The sequence below is a fragment of the Cryptotermes secundus genome, unplaced genomic scaffold, assembly GCF_002891405.2.
Source record: "Cryptotermes secundus unplaced genomic scaffold, Csec_1.0 scaffold1522, whole genome shotgun sequence".
In the NCBI taxonomy this organism is placed as follows: domain Eukaryota; kingdom Metazoa; phylum Arthropoda; class Insecta; order Blattodea; family Kalotermitidae; genus Cryptotermes; species Cryptotermes secundus.
This window is the reverse complement of record NW_019738369.1, coordinates 330,289-349,303: the sequence shown is the minus strand read 5'-3', so window position 1 is coordinate 349,303 and position 19,015 is coordinate 330,289. Positions and strand designations below refer to the sequence as shown.

Sequence of the window (19,015 nt, the reverse complement as noted above, 5' to 3'; positions counted from 1 at the left end):
TACGAGTCCAATGGCGTGATAGGGGCGGAACAAAATGGCGAATGCAGGAATTCTTCATCCAATCATAAGAACAAAAATGGAGACGGAACTTAGCTGGTAAGATGATTCACTTCGGCGACTCGAGGGCAATAAAGGGCGACTGATACCACCTCGACTATCCTAGTACCCGGATACAAATTCAACATTTTTCGAGCCAGTTTTTTTTTTGACAATTTGACAAAGGGTTACGAAAAATTGGCATCAAAATGGGAACTCTGTATCCGGGTATCAGGATCACCGAGGAGGTATAAAGAACATTAAATGTTTTCAAAATCTGGATACTACGACGTCCAATGGCGTGATAGGGGCGGAACAAAATGGCGAATGCTGGAATTATTCGTCCAATCACATGAATAAAAATGGCGACGGAAGTAGGTAAAGAACTTAGCTGGTAAGATGATTCACTTTGGCGACTATTAAGTCAATAGTGGGCGGTCGATACCTCCTCGACTATCCTAATACCCGTATAAAAATTCAACATTTTTCGAGCAACAGGTTCACCAAAATTGTCATCAAGATGGAAATTCCTTATCCGGGTATCAGGACCACCGAGGAGGTATAATGAACATTCAATGTTTTCAAAATCTGGATACTACGATGTCCAATTGCGTTATAGGGGCGGAACAAAATGCGAATGCTGGAATTCTTCGTCCAATCATAAGAACAAAAATGGCGACGGAAGTAGGTAAAGAACTTAGCTGGTAAGATGATTCACTTTGGCGACTAATAATTCTATAGAGGGTGGTCGATACCTCCTCGTTTATCCTAGTACCCGGATACAAATTCATTTTTCGAGCAACAGGTTCACCGAAATTGTCATCAAGATGGAAATTCATAATCCGGGTATCAGGACCACCGAGGAGGTATAATGAACATTCAATGTTCTCCAAAGCTGGATACTACGATGTCCAATCGCGCGATAGGGGCGGAACAAAATGGCGAATGCTGGAATTCTTCGTCCAATCATAAGAACAAAAATGGCGACGGAAGTATAGAACTTAGCTGGTCAGATGATTCACTCTGGCGACTCGAGCGCAATAAAGGGCGACTGATACCACTTCGACTATCCTAGTACCCGGATACAAATTCAACATTTTTCGAGCCACAGGGTTTTTTTTGAAAATTTGACAAAAGGTTTACGAAAATTGGCATCAAAATGGGAACTCAGTATCCGGGTATCAGGATCACCGAGGAGGTATAAAGAACATTAAATGTTTTCAGAATCTGGATACTACGACGTCCAATGGCGTGATAGGGGCGGAACAAAATGGCGAATGCTGGAATTCTTCGTCCAATCATAAGAACAAAAATGGCGACGGAAGTAGGTAAAGAACTTAGCTAGTAAGATGATTCACTTCGGCGTCTCGAGCGCAATAAAGGGCGACTGATACCTCCTCGACTATCCTAGTACCCGGATACAAATTCAACATTAGAGCGACAGGCTTTCGGCTATTTGACAACAGGTTTACGAAAAATTGGCATCAAAATGGAAATTCTGTATCCAGGTGTCAGGATCACCGAGGAGGTATGAAGAATATTAAATGTTTTCAAAATCTGGATACTACGACGTCAAATCGCGTGATAGGGGCGGAACAAAATGGCGAATGCTGGAATTTTTCTTCCAATCACATGATCAATAATGGCCACATAAGTAAAGAGCTTTGCTGGTAAGATGGTTCACTCTGGCTACTCGAAAGCTATAGAGGGCGGCTCATACCTCCTCGACCATCCTAGTACCCTAATACAAATTCAACATTTTTCTAAGGTACTTACCTGGGAATGTGTTGGTTTACCTTCTTGACTGGATACTAATTTAACGTCTGAAGCTTGTTCAGCATCAGCGCCTCATTCAACAAAACGACGGTTTTGTAAGACGGTATAGCATCACCGTTTAGAAATACTGGAGGTTTAAAATTCTGAACATTGTTTGTTGGAGTCAGGAAGTTCAAAGAAGTTAGGTGACAATATGTACCACTTGCTGACACAGCAAATGAGGGTGGAGCCTCATACCATCTCCGCTATTCTCAATCGCCTACCTATTCACTGTTTCTGATGTGCTACTGTAGTGTCCAGGAATACCATAGGTAATAAGAAACACGCTATGCCATAGCATTGGAAATTTCTAGTTTGTAGCCTAGAATTACAACAGCTGGGTAGGTTGACTACACATATTGAAAAATGATGTAATTATCTTTCATTTTTTCATAGTTGTATTTATTCACTTTAATACTTACTAGGAAGCAGCATCTACGTGCCTCGCCCATACATTACCTGTCTGTAGAGATCCCAGAGGTCTATGTATTTCCCAGGATACCTCTGAGTAGGAATGCAATGCTGCTTCTCTTTTTGGAGAGAAATGTGGGGTACATTTCTTCAGCCACTCTTGCCTGCTAGAATTTCAGTAGCTAGAGAATTACTTCAGAATTATAATTATGATTGAAAAGGGGCATATCATTTTCTTTACAATTTCATAAATGGGTACAGCCTCATCAGAGGTGTACCTCACACTCTGCATTTATACCTCACCTTCAAAACAGAGATAAGCTTTACATAAAAAGCTACACTATATATTGCTCTACCTATAGCAAATGGAAAATACAATATTCTAATGTAACGTGTCTGGAGTAGATACCTCCATGGAAACGCGTTTGTTGTTTCGGCATTGTCTACGCAGCGGCCCACTGTTATTGCGTTGCCATGGAAGTATCTACTCCAAACACATTACATTATAATCACATTTTGAATGAATTTGCAAAAAATAATCCTCATTTGAACAAAGTGACATTTCACTGCACATGTTGCTACCTACACTGCAGTTTTTCAGTTGGTTACATAACGAAATAATGACAATAGTAAGAAGTTGACTATTTCTTTTTTTAAAATCATATCAGTGTAGTCTCTATTTACATTCTCATGTTTGAAAACAGGTGTAAATATATTGTTCAGTGGTATAAGAAACTAAATAGCCATATCAAGTCATCTCTCTTCACAAGCATGCATAACATGATCTTTTGAGATGAAGAGTGGGATGTGAGCTTTGTTCACCTTCATACAAGCACTGTTCTTACAATTAGTGTTGGAACATTGTATATAAATCTAGTGGAGCACTTTCTTTTGTAGTGCACTGCACACTTCTAAATGCAGCAAAACTGTTACACATAAAACAGTGAAAATATTTTTAAACATCTGTTGTCCATGCATTGCTCTCTTATTATGGCACATGGGCTGGTCCAGAAAGCCTTTTCTCGCTCTTATCAATATAAATATCACTCCCCAAAAGTTAAACTGCAGCCACCAGTGCTGCAGTACTGGGAGATTTAAATCCCCACAGGAATCATATGCCCCATTCTAAAAAAAAAAGGAGATAAACGAGAATGTGGAAATTACAGAGGACTCACATTCCTGAACATAGCATATATTATCTAGTGTAATAAATGGACGGTAACCAAATAGATCATCGGAGAGTATCAATGCAGATTTTATGGAATAGAAATACAACTGACCAACTCCGTAATAAGACAAATGATGGAAAAGTGTTATGAATACAGCATGGACTTGCATATGCTATTTGTAGACTTTACACAAGCATTCAACAGCGTTAACAGAGAAAGACTTTATGAAGTGATGAAACAGATGAAAATACCAAATAAATTAATTAGGCTAACTTCAATGACAATGAATATCACACAATCAAAACTTAAAATAAATAATAAACTAAGTGCAAGATTTGAATTTGATGCTGGACTCAAGCAAGTAGTACTATTCATAGTGGCATTACACAGTGTAATATAGAGTACTGATCAGAAACAATTTATGCAAAATAAAGACAAATATGTGCATATGTGGATGACACTGTCATAATAGCTAGATCCAGAGAAATTATAATTAAGATATATAAGAAAATGGAAGGAAAAGCAGGGAAGATAGAAGGAAACCGTAAGATTTAAAGGTAGAAGGGAAATTATTTACAGGAGTGAGTAGTTTTAAATATTTAGGAAATATGATCAATAATGGCAACAGAAATGATAATTATGTTAAGGAAAGGACACAAGCAGGAAACAGGGCCTACTTCGCAAATCTTAGTACGCTTTAAACTATAATAATATCAAGAGCAGCTAAGCTACTAGTATACAAAACAGTAATAAGACCCGTTGCTACATACAGGGCAGAAACATTTATCTTAACAGTAAGAGAAGAGAATGCACTGAGAATGTTTGAGAGAAAAATACGCAAAATATATGGACCTGTGATGGAAAATAATATATGGAGGATAAGATAGGATGAAGAGATAAACACATTACTGAAAGGAGATGATACAGTAAGCTTTATCAAGTCACAGAGAATAAAATGGATGGGGCATGTCGAAAGAACGGAAGATAATGCAATGTCAAACAGAATGTTAAAAGGAAGGCTATATTCCAAAAGAAGAAAAGGAAGACCCAGGATAAGATGGCTAGACGAAGCTGAGAGCAACCTGAAGAAGATGAAGGTGAAAGGAGGGAAAGAGAAGATGAGGAACAAAGAGCAGTGGAGACTGGTTGTAGAGGAGGCCAAGGTTCACCCAGGGCTGTAGCACTGAGTGGTAGGAAGGTATTCCTGGATGATAAACGTTAAGAGGTAAGAAACTGCAAGGGGTGAAATCACCATGTTTGATATATGTGTGTGTGTGTGTGTGTATATATATATATATGCCCACTTGAATAAATATGACAAATGGCTTCACCACAAGGTAGTCCAGCCTGGTGCAAATTACAACAGATTAAGAACACAAAGGAAGCATAAAGGCATGGCAGGAGCTGTTGTATCAGATATTGCACATGGAAAAAATAAGGTGAATTATTCTAGATCTAGATTGTCCCTTAGAAACTTCTAACTGGCTGTGGTCAGTAAGGGAATCCAGTAAAATAACTACTCCCTTCAAGGCATATAGACAGGACAAATTTCAGATGGGGGTTTCCAGGGAAAAAGAAAAAGAATCCTAAAATTCCAGAAGATATGTTAACTTATGCCACCTTTGTCAGACATTACATCATCATTGTCATCATCACGCTGGCAGCAACAGGCAGTGTGGAAAATATAGACACTGAAGGTTGTGATTGATCTAGCTCGCCAGCTGATGAGGTACTAGGATTCGGATCGGTATGATTTAAGGATATGGTCTTGGCCTTGATCTTTACGTTCGACATCATGAAACTCAGCTAAGCGAAAAAATGCTTTTTCCTCGACGCAACTTTCTGTAACGTATGTCAAGGTTTCTTTATTAAAGTCTATGTTGACTTCATACTCTCCTAAAAACTGACACCCTAAAATGACATAATTCGTAAGCTGTAGAAAAATCATAAACACTCCTTCAAATCTACTTACACCTATAGTAAATTCGACCATGGCCTCCAACTTTATTAAAACGCCTATTAAAAGCTGTTACCAAAGCTACCTTTTCAAAACGTAAAATGCAACGGTTAATACCTAACTTTATCATTTTTATATAAACCCATTCGAACAATAAATTTACTTCACCCCCTGTATCAAGGTAACTCTTACTTTACATCTATCACTAAACATGATTTCTATTTGTGGGCTCTTAACCAAATTATCTTCGTACATATATAACAACAGTTATCAAATCCAGTAATTTTTTCTGAATTCCTAAAATTTCACTGGGAAAAGTAAGACCTGAGACTTTGTATTCTTCTATATTAGGAAACATTCGGTTTGTATTATTTCTAGACTTTGTTTTTAATTTCTACAATCGTCAGCTCTTACTAGGATCACTTGCCCCTTTTGTTTCAAAACTATGTGGTGCAATGTCATTGCCTCTTTGTGGGTATTCCTTAACATAAATTTTGGTCTTCTGCTTGTTGAAAAAGACTGTAAGTCGTGGTCGACTTGATTTTCCTATAATGAATTTGCGATTTACCTTCAGATGGTTCACCTGAGGTAGTCTCCGAAGTTTTCTGGATTCATCTAGTTTGTCTTTTGTTTCTTTTGCCTAAATTTACTTATAAAAATCCGTCCGTAAAAAAAAAACGATGACTCATCAAAACTGTTTAATTCAATGACGGCACAAGTTGCTGTGTTTCAACATCCACAAGCATATCTTTACGTTTATTACAAGTACCTCTAAAGCAAGTATATAAATTATTAAATCCTGTATAATCATTATGATGATCACTAAGGGTGGCGGTTTGGGAACTGAGCAGAGTTGAACAACTAATGTTTTCTTGTGAAATTTTTCTGTCTAACTTACTGATCCTCAAACCTATCACTTCAAATTTTTCTTGTTGCTGAGACTGGATCAGCTCACCTCTCTCCCTTAATCGCCTTGAACCTTTGTCACGTGTTTCTTTCTCATTCGGTACGCTTTCAGTTTTGCTTTCTATGTTCTCTCTTAACTCTGTTACCTAATTCGAAATTTGCCTGTAAGTTTTTAGCATAGGGCGGGGGAGGAGGTGGGTCCCACGCTTCCATAATCCCTTGCGGATTTTAATAAAAGCATATACCCGCTTAGGCGACTGTTTTAATGAGCGGCCGCAAAAATCTTCCCTCCCCCCGGTCCCTCCCTCTTCACTTCTTCCTCTGCTGTTGGTTTCTTCACTAATTTCTTCTTTCATTTTCACAAAAATCCTACTAGTTTTGAACCCAGCCCATCCTTGGCATCAAGCAGGAATTTAAACACTTGAGACCAAGCTAAATCAGCGTAAGTAACAAGGAAATATGAAATAAAAACTGTAGCGCCATCTGTGGAGTAAAACCTGAACACTTGAGACTAAAACCTCATGGAAAGGCATGTAGCATCCGGTGTTTACATTTGCATGGTGCCACGTCTAATAACAGGCGTGAAAGTAGTCCCGCTGTGGTGACAGCTCATGTAAACAAAACAGCCGTGAATGTGTAGGCATGAATGCACGCCTGCCAGTCGCCACGCTTCTCTCAGCCAGGCGTGACAAGTAACCAAACCGCGTTTGGTTTTTTCGCCTGAACCCAGCGTATTTACAGGCATGTCAGTTCTTGGGAGCACCCCGTGCGGAAACGTTGCAGAAATGTCGGGAAAAAGAGTTAAAGGATGCGAACAAACTGTCGCTTAAGTGGGAGATTAAAATTCCATTCTGAAACAGTACACACCAAAATTAAAATATGGCTGCCAACCCTGCAGTACCCAGAAATATCTATGCAATAAAGGTTAAGTTCAGTTACCAATCCCTTGAACGCCTAGGGAAAGAATGCAGAAATGGAAATGTATAAGGGAATTAAAAGAGATATCAAAAGTATTGCTGTCACGATCAGATATTTTTATTACAATAAAAACTCGTTGGATTTGAGGTTCTCACAGTGATGACTATGAAGAGTGTATCGTATCTTCTGAGATGTGATGCCATGCAGTCCAGTAGAAGATCAATGTTTCAGAACGCATAGTCTCCACCTTATACAAGGAACAAGCAAGCACTCACCTTTCTAATTTATAGAATAATCAGTGACATATAAAATACACATTGGAAGAATCTGAATCAAGAATCGAAACAACTGCAATGCCACAAGTGACGTGGCTTTGGTGTGCATTCACTGTGTGACGTCACATGGTAAATTTTTCTGATAGAAAACGCTAATATCAATTGTCATTTTGGGTAGAATAACGATGAATCAACGAGATCTGTATGACTGAAAATTTCTTATAGTAAATGCAAGTTAGACGAGTGCTAACTCTTTAACCCTGAAGATGAAAGTGCCATGTTTCTCCAAAACGTTGGTGAACTTCTATCAAACTACACAATGACACATTTCAGAAGATGGTCCTCTACAATAAAAACTTGTTTTCTCACCCATTCTTTTTCGTATGTGGCAACAAACATGGCTTGTCTGTTCATTTAACATCAGAGACACACTATCCACATAAGACACAAAAAGTGCCAGCCAAGAGGGTGTAGGGGTTTGAGCAGTCAAGAATTATAATGGTACATTTCATTTGTACATTCTCTGATGGATTGGTACACAACACTGTAATCAAACAATTTAAAACATGCAGATGAAAAGGGTATAAACTCATTTAAATACTGTACATTTTCTTTAAAATCCTACAAAAATAAAAAGAAATTGAAAGAAATTACATGATGAATGATGCACAACCATGTGGGCAAATATACCCACTCTTTCGTTTTTATTTCCATGAACTGACAAAATCAAGATCCTGAAGATGGTATCTTACATAAAAGGAAACAAGGAGTGTGAAGAGATAGATTCTGCATCAACAAGACAGACTCACATCATGGGACAATAATCTTACATTAGCATTTCTCCCCCATCAATCTAGAAACAGCAGTTTCAACCCCAAATATGTGTTTCTGTGGGTACCATATTTTGATAATTTAGCATTTTAAACAAGTTCACAAAAATGGCACCAAAAGCTAGACTGTATCAACAGATTGCAGTGTAAGAATTTCAACTGTAAAGGGCTATGCATATGGAAAAACAGCAAAATCATTCCATTGTTTAACACTCTATAATGGATTATGCAGTCAAGTTAATAGATTTTGAAAATAAAAGATATCGATATAATTTTTGTCACCATCTACTGGATTGCACCATGTTGTTATACAGGCTCACACAGAATTTAAAGACAAACAATACTCTTTTCACACCACACATAATCAAAATTCCTATATGCTTATTTATAACATCAGTACATATTTGCAAAGGGAGCAAAAATTTTTGATATTGTCAAGAAGCAGGAAGATCCATTATGGAAATCAAGAATTTAAGAAGAAAAAAGAATCAAAGACAGAAGTTATTTTACCGTAGAGTGTTCATTCATTGCTCGGAGAATTCCAGTTGTCTGTTGAACGTGGCGACCAGATGTTGTTCAGTGATCGGAATGGATCAAACCCAAGACCAGGCTGCAAGAACAAAATATCAGTATTTAGGCATCATTATTCAAAATCACTTACAGAAATCAACATAATATCAAATACTGTAGTTGAGAGGTTAGCACCCCTGCTTTGTATTCGGGACAAACTGGGTTCAAATCTCCGCCCGGAGACTGCATATCCTGATTAAGGTTCTTCAGTCTTCCTCAGTTCCTTCAGGCAGATGATGGGTCCTACCTAACATCAGTCCACAACCACTTCCTTCTGCATCCTTTCCAATTCATTATTCCCTAATTATATTACCACTCACCATTACAGGGCTACCAAGTATATTGTGAAACCACAAATAACTAAGATAAACTGAGAAGAGTTCTGCCTTCTTGGATATAATGACATGTAGTCCAACTACTAACATTTATGCCTGTTTCATGCTGGTATTTTGCTTGGCTTATTCAACCCTGAAGATGGAATCAACATGTCCTTCTGAAACGTCAGCTGACTTTCAACTTTTAACCCAAAAGACAGAACTCTTCAAAACCACCACTGTGACAGACTCAAATGCTATACTGTGTCTAAAATATCTTCAAAAGTGCATTATCATTAGCTAATGATATATTTTGTTACATCGTCATTAGAAATTACTGGAGTCCACTTCCAGCACATGATGGACACCAGAACAAACACACAGTGTTGCCTACTCCAGGTATGATGTACCCTCAAATATGTTTTAGACAAACAACACTTACATCAATATCAGCAGCAGTGTCTTCAATGACGTTGTGGGCCACCTCTTGCCTTGGAGTTGAAACTGGAGCCAGAGGCACAAGGGGACCAGGCTGAGTAGAGATGGTGGGCACCACGGAGCCTGCTCCAGTAGACCAAGGAGAAGATGACCACACTGAGTTCATAAGAGAGCCCCATACTGAGATGGGAGCAGCGTGAGCTTCCTCTGACATTGCGGGAGTAGAGTACAGGGCGCTGTCAACTGCTGCTGGAGTGTACAGGGGGTCCCACAAAGAGTGGGGCCATAATTCTGTACAAGAAGATTGACAGGAATAAACAGTGTAATACCAAAAACTATATGGTAGGACCAAAAACTTCCTGGATATGTTAAAAAAAATAATGCACACAGCAGACTTTTTTCAAAGCTTCATCTCCATAAATTGGACCGAGGCCTACAAGAGTGTCCACTGCTCATGTCCCCAGTTTGCAGAAGAACTTGGTGTTCACTGCTGTTCAAACTGAGATGTGATGAGCACTGGCAATGCACATCCACCCCACGTCTGACTGTGGCATACTCATGTGTCTCAGCCTGTTGCAATTTTCCCCACATACGGTATACATTCCGCTCCTATGTGCCCCACCACCCAATTTTTTAACAAGCATAGATATCTCCACATGACTAAATTCTAGGAACTCTTTGATTGTTCCTTATATACATTATGCAGATAACACTGTTATATGGGAATGAAATGAAGAACTTCAGAAATGAAATTTCATAGGGTTGATAGGGTGTGAAGATTTTGGATCAGATGTCAAATGGCAAGTCAAAATATGTCTGCTAGTAAATTTATTGCTATCTGTTACGGTATGTGCAGATGGGTCACTTGCAAGAAGCAACCCTGATAATCCACACTGTGGACATGAATGCAATCAATGTTGGCAGATTCCTGTTGGTAATTAGTTAGTTAGTTATTGGAGAGGGTGGGTGTCCCCATGCATTGAGACCAGTATTGGTCCGTTGTGCTTCCCTCTATGATATTCTACCAGTCTCTATACCCTACCGATATTGGTGCTTACCATCAGTCCCGACCGAGCCAGCGAGTTCGGCCTCTACTGGCTTGGCGGTATCTATAATGCTTCCCCCATCTAGCAGAGGCATTAGAGACTACTGTTGGGCGGAAAATGTCCTTGAATTTAGCTCAGTGACCTCCTTTCGAGATATGAGGTTCTTTTACGTGCCGTAAAGCTACGACATGGGACCCACGGCTTAACCCTTCCGCACCGATATCCGTGTGCTGCACCGACCCTTTAAATAATCGTATGCCACTGACATCGGTGCAGTGCACAGACCTGCGCAGTGTTAGCTTTGAAGGACGTTGCTGACAAAACGAGGAAAGATATTCCAATTTTCTTTTCATGAGTACATAGATTGAGGTTTCATCTTTCAATTGGTATATGAGTTATTTATTTTGGACGAATTTTTAGCACGGTATTTTTATTTTACATCGTTAGTGTAATAGTTCGTACTTTGGTCTCATTGCGCCTAGATTGCATTGAAGTTTTTCGAATTCTAAGTAAGGAAAATGTATAAAACTATATATCTTTCGACTCTATGGTCTTTGCTTGTCTATATGAATCACTCACTGAAAACCCAGATGAAGGTTTTCCTTGAGTGTGTTGCTGTACAGTCTGCTGACACAATGAAGTAGTCAAACAAGAGCAACAAAAGGGTCCTTTTTTCTTGGAACCAAATGCAACCTAAGAAAACAAACTTACGAATGATACAGAAATCTATGATGTCATAACACATTCTTCTTTCAGTCGCGCCATAACCATGGCCTCTACAAGTAGGAAAGTTTTGNTTAAAGTCCCTCCCTGAGGACTTGTTCCCTGAATTTTTCCGCCCTTAAAAATTCCACGACCTCCACGGGGTTTGAACCCACATACCACGAGTCATGAGGTGGGAACGTTACCTCTAGACTATGGAGGCCGCTTTCCTGTTGGTAACTTTCAACCATGCTATACAGCATCACATACCAGAAGAGAGTGATCTTCAAAATAAACCATATTGTGACGTGGATGGTGCAACAGGAAGTGGGGGTCACGTGAACTCTGCGTTTCCTCAAGTTACGTCACATACGCCCACTCCTTCCACCAGTACGCAGCACTCGGTAAACATCCCCTCCCCTGTGGTGTTCTTCATGCCATGCCGAGCCAAAGCATGCTAGTTGCTACACAGCAGTAAACAACTCTCGAGAGTGTTGCTAAGCAACACCTGCTAACAAGGCGACTAGGCAACAGGGAAGCAAGGCATTATCCCGTTGTCCGGCAGAGGGTTTATAAGAGCACTACACTCCCTAAGGAGTTAGTTGAAATGTAGCCGCCGCCAAAGACAGTTGAAATATAGCAGCAGTCGTGGAAAGAAGACCCGAACGCATGGTTGGAAGATTTGATGTGATACTTTGTGATAGTGCCAAGGGCAGTAATTGTGAGATTGTAAATTGTGTGAGTGTGAGAGCGAATGTGCAATAAATTCGCTTTTTCAAGTACGGCATGAAGTTACTTGTCGCATGACATGTGGCCAACATGTGACAATATAATAATCAGAGACACTAGTGTGATACCTCGGAATGCATTTTGATTCTGACACTGGTAATTCTCCGCTTGTTTCTTCCCCTGTGCTCTTCCCATAACCTGGTTCTGTTGTTTCCAAACAATCTCATTCACGAATGGTGTTGATTCTGGACTTTCATCCATCTATAATAAATAAAACATTTTTAGAGAGCTAATGCAAAGATTCATTTCTCATATATAAAGCTTCAAAGCCAATTTAACATAATATGTATAATTCATTTTATTTGAGGCCTGATACTGGGCGTGCTGTAATGTAGTTGGCTGAGGCACTATGCTACAAGCTGAAAGGTCACGGGATCGAATCCTGATGAGGTGGATTTTTTTCAATTTACCTAATCCTTCCAGCCGCACCATGGCCCTGGGGTCAACTCAGCCTCTAACAGAAATGAGTGCCAGGAATATTCTTGGGGGTAAAGGGCAGCCAGTGCGTAAGGCTGACAACCTTACTGCCACCTATGAGCTGATTGTCTAGAAAATGCAGGAACCTCAACGTCTCACAACCCTATGGGCCTCCATGGCCTGTTACAGGGATAGCTTATTTTTTTTTACTGTGAGCAGTGGTTGCAACACACCAGTTCAATTCAGAAAGTGAGTTGAAAATGTAAGGACATATGTGGAGATTCAAAGTCAGTGAAACACAACCTTACTGAATACAATCCACTGGCTGTTTGTTTCAACCTATTACACAAAAGAATCGAATGATCTGCAAGCATCTGTAAATAGACACTTAACGCACGTCCGAAATGTTTATAACATGAAATAATCTTTTTTTAAAGTTTAATAGATCAGTCAGTACAGCAAGTAGCTATGGGGTTGGATGACCAAGGAACTGAGGCTCGATTTTCTTCATTACTCCACAGCGTCCACACCAGTTCTGGGGCCCACCCAGCCTTTTATCCAGTGGGTACTGAGGGGCTCATACTGCAGAGGTATAGCAATAAACGAATCACTACTGAACGGACATATCATAGTTCTGTTGTTGAAGTCAGTTCCATGTGCCCTGACATCCAGGAACAGGACTTGCCACTGATCCACATGTGAAGGTTGTTCAAATGAAACCGATTTACATGCTTGTCACCCGCATAAAGTAACTATGGGCTAAAGATTCAGATTGGACAAATACATGAAGGCCGTGTTAGTGCAGTGGTTCCCGCAATAGCCCTGGGAGTTCTTTACTGTCTGGTGCATGAGTGGGATGCCTGCCCCATGGGGAATATTTTTAATGGCCTCTACTCCTTTACCCAGAAAACCTCCTGAACAGGTTTCACCTAAACAACCCCCACACATTAGTTATGAAATCTAACCTGCAGTGACTGAGGTGCCTCAGGAAATGGACTAAGGAACAAGCTTGTCGAGTCCTGCTGTGACAGAAACTGTGATGATGATGATGGAGATGATTGTGGTTCACCAACAATCTCCCAAGAAGACGACGAAGGGGAAGGAGAAGAAGCCATGGTCTTTTTTGGACCTATTGGACCTAAAGAAAAAACATATGAGATATAATTAACATTTTAAAAATGTAAAACAAAAAGTTACGATACACGCTGAATAAGAAATAAATATGCAGTGACCTTATAAGTCATTTAGAACAGAAAGCTGTGTTACACTCATGACACAAAAGTGACATGAGCAGTGTGCTGGAAATTACTTCTGGCAAAGAAAAGTGCACACAATAGGGAAATGCTTTATATGTGTACAGCCAAACATCAACCCAACACATAATCATTTGTATCTGTTCATTTATCTGTGGGTCACTTAACAACACTTTCACAAGCCAGACAATATACCATCCAAAGGATGGATGATAGATTTGTAAAAAAAACAGCCATGGCCTAAACGAGATACTATCCTAGCATTTCCCTGAAGGGACTGGGAAAAGCCATGAAAGATCTCAGTCTGGACCGATTATGTCCAGGCTGAATTAAAGAGTATTACCGTTACGCCAACCCATTTGGTCAACTCTATCTATGGAGGATCTGAGGTTCTCACAGTGTCGGTTATGGAGAGTTCTATCTTCTGGGATGTAGCGCCGTGTAGAATCTGAGGTTCTTACAGCGTCAGTTACGGAGAGTTCTATCTTCTGGGATATAGTGCCGTGTAGGATCTGAGGTTCTCACAGCATCAGTTACGGAGAGTTCTATCTTCTGGGATATAGTGCAGTGTAGGATCTGAGGTTCTTACAGCGTCAGTTACGGAGAGTTCTATCTTCTGGGATATAGTGCCGTGTAGGATCTGAGGTTCTCACAGCATCAGTTATGGAGAGTTCTATCTTCTGGGATATAGTACAGTGAAGGATCTGAGGTTCTTACAGCGTCAGTTATGGAGAATTCTATCTTCTGGGATATAGCGCCGTGTAGGATCTGAGGTTCTCACAGCTTCAGTTACGGAGAGTTCTATCTTCTGTTACACAACACCACGTAGTTCACTGAAAGTCAACTGATATTTTGGATGAACATGTCACCTCCAGCCTCAGGGTCGAAGAATAAGCCAAGCTAGAAATCAGCATGAAAGCAGGTGACAAACAGAGCCAATTAATTTATAGTTAACCTGCTTGCCGCCTGTTTTCATGCTGATTTCCTGCTTTGACCTTCCTCTGACCATGATGATGGAGCAACATGTTCCTCCGAAACATCGGCTGACTTCAAATGGATTACATGGTGTGATATCCCAGAAGAGAGAACTGTTCAACTCTAGTTTGTACACTGGGCCAACCCTGAATATACCCATTTTCAGTTTATTTTTTGCTTCACACCTAGCGCTGAATACACTCATATTACATGTTCTCTGAATATATGAATGTAAGCTGGCAAAATGAGAAAATAACAAGAAAACCAATAGTGGTGTAGGCGAACTTTTCAAAAGGTTCTGGTCTGGACGATTAGTCATTGCTTGAAAACTACGAGGGTGAACGGGTCAGTGAACTAGTTTATGCCCAATGTACAGCCACAAGCTATGTCATTATAAGACAACTAATGTTAACAAATGCCACTCACCAAGACTAGGTGAAATGTTGTTAGGAACAGATGGCTCTGGTGCTTTCCCGGTTGTACCGCCACCAATGTTACTGCTGGCGCTGCTACATGTACTAATATCGGTAAATGGAGACAATGCAACCTCCGAGCTCTGCTGTTGTTGTTGCTGCATACACTTCTGTGGGGCCACAATACTTGAATAGAGAGGACCGTCGTTCCTCGCCACCACATCGCTAAATGAGGCTCGATGCTCACCCCAACAATTACTTGAACGTAAGGGAGGTGATACTCTTGCAGTGTTGCTCCTCAGGGTGCTGGATTCCATGACAGGTATCGGTCCTAAACACATCATACACAAAACATGAAGATTACTCTTTTCTGGGGTGTATCATCACAGACAGGTACTAACATTTCAGAAGGATATATTGTGCCGTGTAAATTCACTGCTAGGCAAAGCCCGCAACACACAAACGGAAAGGTTTGGTTCTTTGATAATCCACAGAAAGTGGATATGTCAGAAGAAGAAGAATAAGGATGAGAAGGAGGGGGAGGGGGGAGGAGGAGAACGTTCTTGCATTGACTTCATTTTCAGATCATAAAACTAGCATACTAACCCTTTAAATTTCCAGTTTTATCTGCTGTGTGTCTTTTAAGTACATTTTTGTCCTTTCGATCTCGACTGGTATTTTTTGTTGACTTCAGTTTATATGGTAACTCTAGACTAGGTGGTCTAGGGACTTCACCAGTACCCAATGTGGATGTCTTGCTTGATCCGGCATCAAACTGTTGCTCCTGTTGCTGTGCGCTTTTGACAAGTGTCATCTTGTGAGTGGATTTCCAGCGGCCGCTGAAGTCTTTCCTCCTATGAGCCTCACGCTCATAATCATCATCATCACAGTCACCTTCATAATTATCTCTGTATTCAGAACTGCTTTTACCTTTACCAATCTTTGTTGTTGTTTTGTGGGGCCTGTCCAAAGAGTTTCTTTCACATGAGTCTCTTTCCTGCAATAAATATCAACAAATGAACTAAACAAAACAACCATATCAAAAACATATAAACATGTACACATACAGTAAGTATAGAAAATATTTATATAGTAAGATGAAAGAAACAGATTCATCGCATCCTGCATACAGAAGAACTGCAACAGCAGTGAATGAAGTCTGCTATCATACCTACTTATAAAGAGGGCAATAAAACTACTTACCAAGAAATGAAATCATTATCAACTTTGTACAAAACTTTACCCAAAATGTTCATGTCTTCTGCGAAAATTATGCATCAGTACAAATTTTCTGAATGAACATTTTTGTCTTAAGTGTTCATCATGGAATTGCATGGCAGCGATTGTATGTGTAAATTATTAGATGTATGTAAACATTTGTTTAATAAGTTTCCACCAATACGCACAATGTCTCAAAATTTTCTGTACTTTGGAAGTAAACAGTCACTCCATTATTTGGTGTGATTTAGCTCAATAAGCACTTAAAAGACTTATCGTCAAAATATGTTACTATTCCCTTTCGAAGAAATAAATATATGTGTAAATACGTAACTTACCTTTTCCATTTCATCATTGTTTGAGCTTTCTGTTGTGGTAGATGAAGTTTCTTCCTCTGAACAAACCATGGCTTCTGGCTGAATTTTATTCTTTTTAAATTCTTGATTAATTTTCTTGCCATTTTTACTGATTTCCATATTCTTCTTGGTGCTTGACTCCATGTCCATAAAATTTTCAATGTTCACCGTTGCTTTAATCTCTGCATCTCGTTGTCTTGATTTCAACACAGACGAACCCTGACTGGATCTCGAAAATACACTCCCCCAACCTTTCTTCAATATTGGAATTTCATGTAATGACTCAGAAAGCGAAGACGTGTCGCTGTTACTGCTATTTCGTTTTCCAAGCTTCTTCTTATTTCTTATTGTTAAAAGTGGAGCTGAAGAATTTGAAAATCCCACTTCAGGTTCATCATATTTTATACATCCTGATTTTTCCTTGTTATCCACTTCGTTCGTTACAGGTCTGTCATCAGGCTCAGGCCAACTACTATTTTTGCTACATAAACCCACAGAATTATGTGAGCTATGTGACGCTTTCATGTGTTTTTCTGTCTCTTGAGCTGATGAGCCAAGATTCCAATTGCCTACTCCTTCTGGCTTCGCAGTACATGATTTACCATCTCCAATCTTGTGGCTGCCAGAACAGTTCTGCTTGGAATCAGACGGCACAGCAGCTGCTCCATCTCTTGCCATTGCTATGAGGGCACATTTAAGTATACGATCTGACTCTAAGTATGCAAGAGAAAGAACAGAGAGAAAAAGGAATGACATGAAACTAACTGCTAAATAATAAAGCAATGGTTCCCACACAGGGCGGCTTAAGACTCTGGAGCAAGACACCAGAAAGTATGGTGGCAGGGTTGTAATTAACGTGTAATTAACTGGTATGCTGAGACTAGTGTCTATACTCAAAGTACGCTGTATACGTGCGAGTGTGAAGTCAGGGGTGAATGCTATGTCAATCTTGCGGGTGCCGTTCTGTGGTAGATGGAATGTTACACAGTTGAGTATCCGGAAACCAAAACCTTCACAAGGAAGTCCGTTAATGTAAAAGCCTCGCACATGGATGGGTAAATCGCCAGTGTTGCGAGCAGTGAATGACCTCTTCACCGTTAGATTTGGCACTGGAAACTTACGATGCTTTTCCCCTGAAAACAAATTGTGTATAAAATTTCAAATATTCAATGATTTTCTCCTATAAAAATTTAATTTTGTGGTATGCCAACAAACAGCCAAACTCTAACATTTCTTAAGTTTTAACAAGTGAATTGACTGCATATTGAAAATGATGTCTCTTGAAATTCTGTATCACATCTTTTAGAGACACATACAATTGGAATACAACATCAGGCCATTATTTAAATGAAATATAAGTCAGTAATTTGTAGTTAACCGTGTAAATCACAATATTCAAATATCTCTCTCCTGCACATACATATCAATACAAGACAAATATACTGAACAGGGTCCTTATGTTTCATGCAACTACAACTGTGTAACTAAATAACATTCAGTCTTCCAGGATGTGACACCATGTACTCTGGTAGATATTTACTGACATTCCAGAGGAAAGAGCTACCTCTGTCTTAAGGGTAAATGATGTAAGCAACAGAGTATTATGACACTGAAATTATTAAGACATGTCTGCCCAAAGTCAAAACTGTGGAGCCTTATTAGGAAATGGCTGAGTAAACACATTTCCACATAAACCAAACCACGTGATGGCAGAAAAAGATACACATGCAACAATACAGGAACAACTGAAGAGGTGTTTCCTATGTGATCCATGCTGAGGTTATATAAGAAGTAACTGGAGCCTACTGTCGGTTGAGAATGTGAGACAAGCTACCATCTTGATTTAAAGGTGAGGGGGTTGGTCACCAGCCAGTGAGGACAGAAGCATCTGAACATGGAAGCTGAAGAATTTAAGCCGTTGTAGAATCGAAGAATTCTGTCTTCTGGGATGTGGCGCCATGCAGATCTTGTGTGTGTCAACGTTTTGGAGGAACATATTGTGTCTATCTCCTCCGAAATGTCGGTTCACACAAGATCTACATGGCGCCACATCATAGAAGAGAGAAATCTTCATAGTCACCACCGTGAAAACCTCAAATCTTACATGTTGTAGAATCCATCACCAGGCAGTGCTTAGTGAAGTACGGAAGATTTAGTGCCTGCCACAGTTAAGTGTGTAACTAGTGAAACAGCCAAAATTAATAGTA

At 39.8% G+C, this 19,015-nt stretch overlaps 1 protein-coding gene across 4 annotated transcripts in view; it reads right to left on the bottom strand.

Moving 5' to 3' along the window:
* Positions 1-2,300: 2,300 nt before the first annotated feature.
* LOC111871000 (transmembrane protein 131) overlaps positions 2,301-19,015 on the bottom strand; it is a 37,559-nt gene continuing 20,844 nt past the window's right edge. The window contains exons 18-25 of one of the 4 annotated variants that reach the window (XM_023863710.2): positions 16,791-17,941; positions 15,841-16,231; positions 15,248-15,565; positions 13,559-13,731; positions 12,245-12,377; positions 9,644-9,930; positions 8,828-8,927; positions 2,301-7,145 (exon numbers count right to left, since the gene is read on the bottom strand). In XM_023863710.2, the coding sequence (XP_023719478.1) occupies positions 8,838-8,927; positions 9,644-9,930; positions 12,245-12,377; positions 13,559-13,731; positions 15,248-15,565; positions 15,841-16,231; positions 16,791-17,941 (2,543 nt within the window). In that variant the 3' untranslated portion in view covers positions 2,301-7,145; positions 8,828-8,837. Of the gene's footprint in view, positions 7,146-7,192; positions 8,032-8,147; positions 8,928-9,643; positions 9,931-12,244; positions 12,378-13,558; positions 13,732-15,247; positions 15,566-15,840; positions 16,232-16,790; positions 17,942-19,015 lie in introns of those variants that run through there. The other 3 variants (XM_023863709.2, XM_023863708.2, XM_023863707.2) reach the window with 3 other exon arrangements.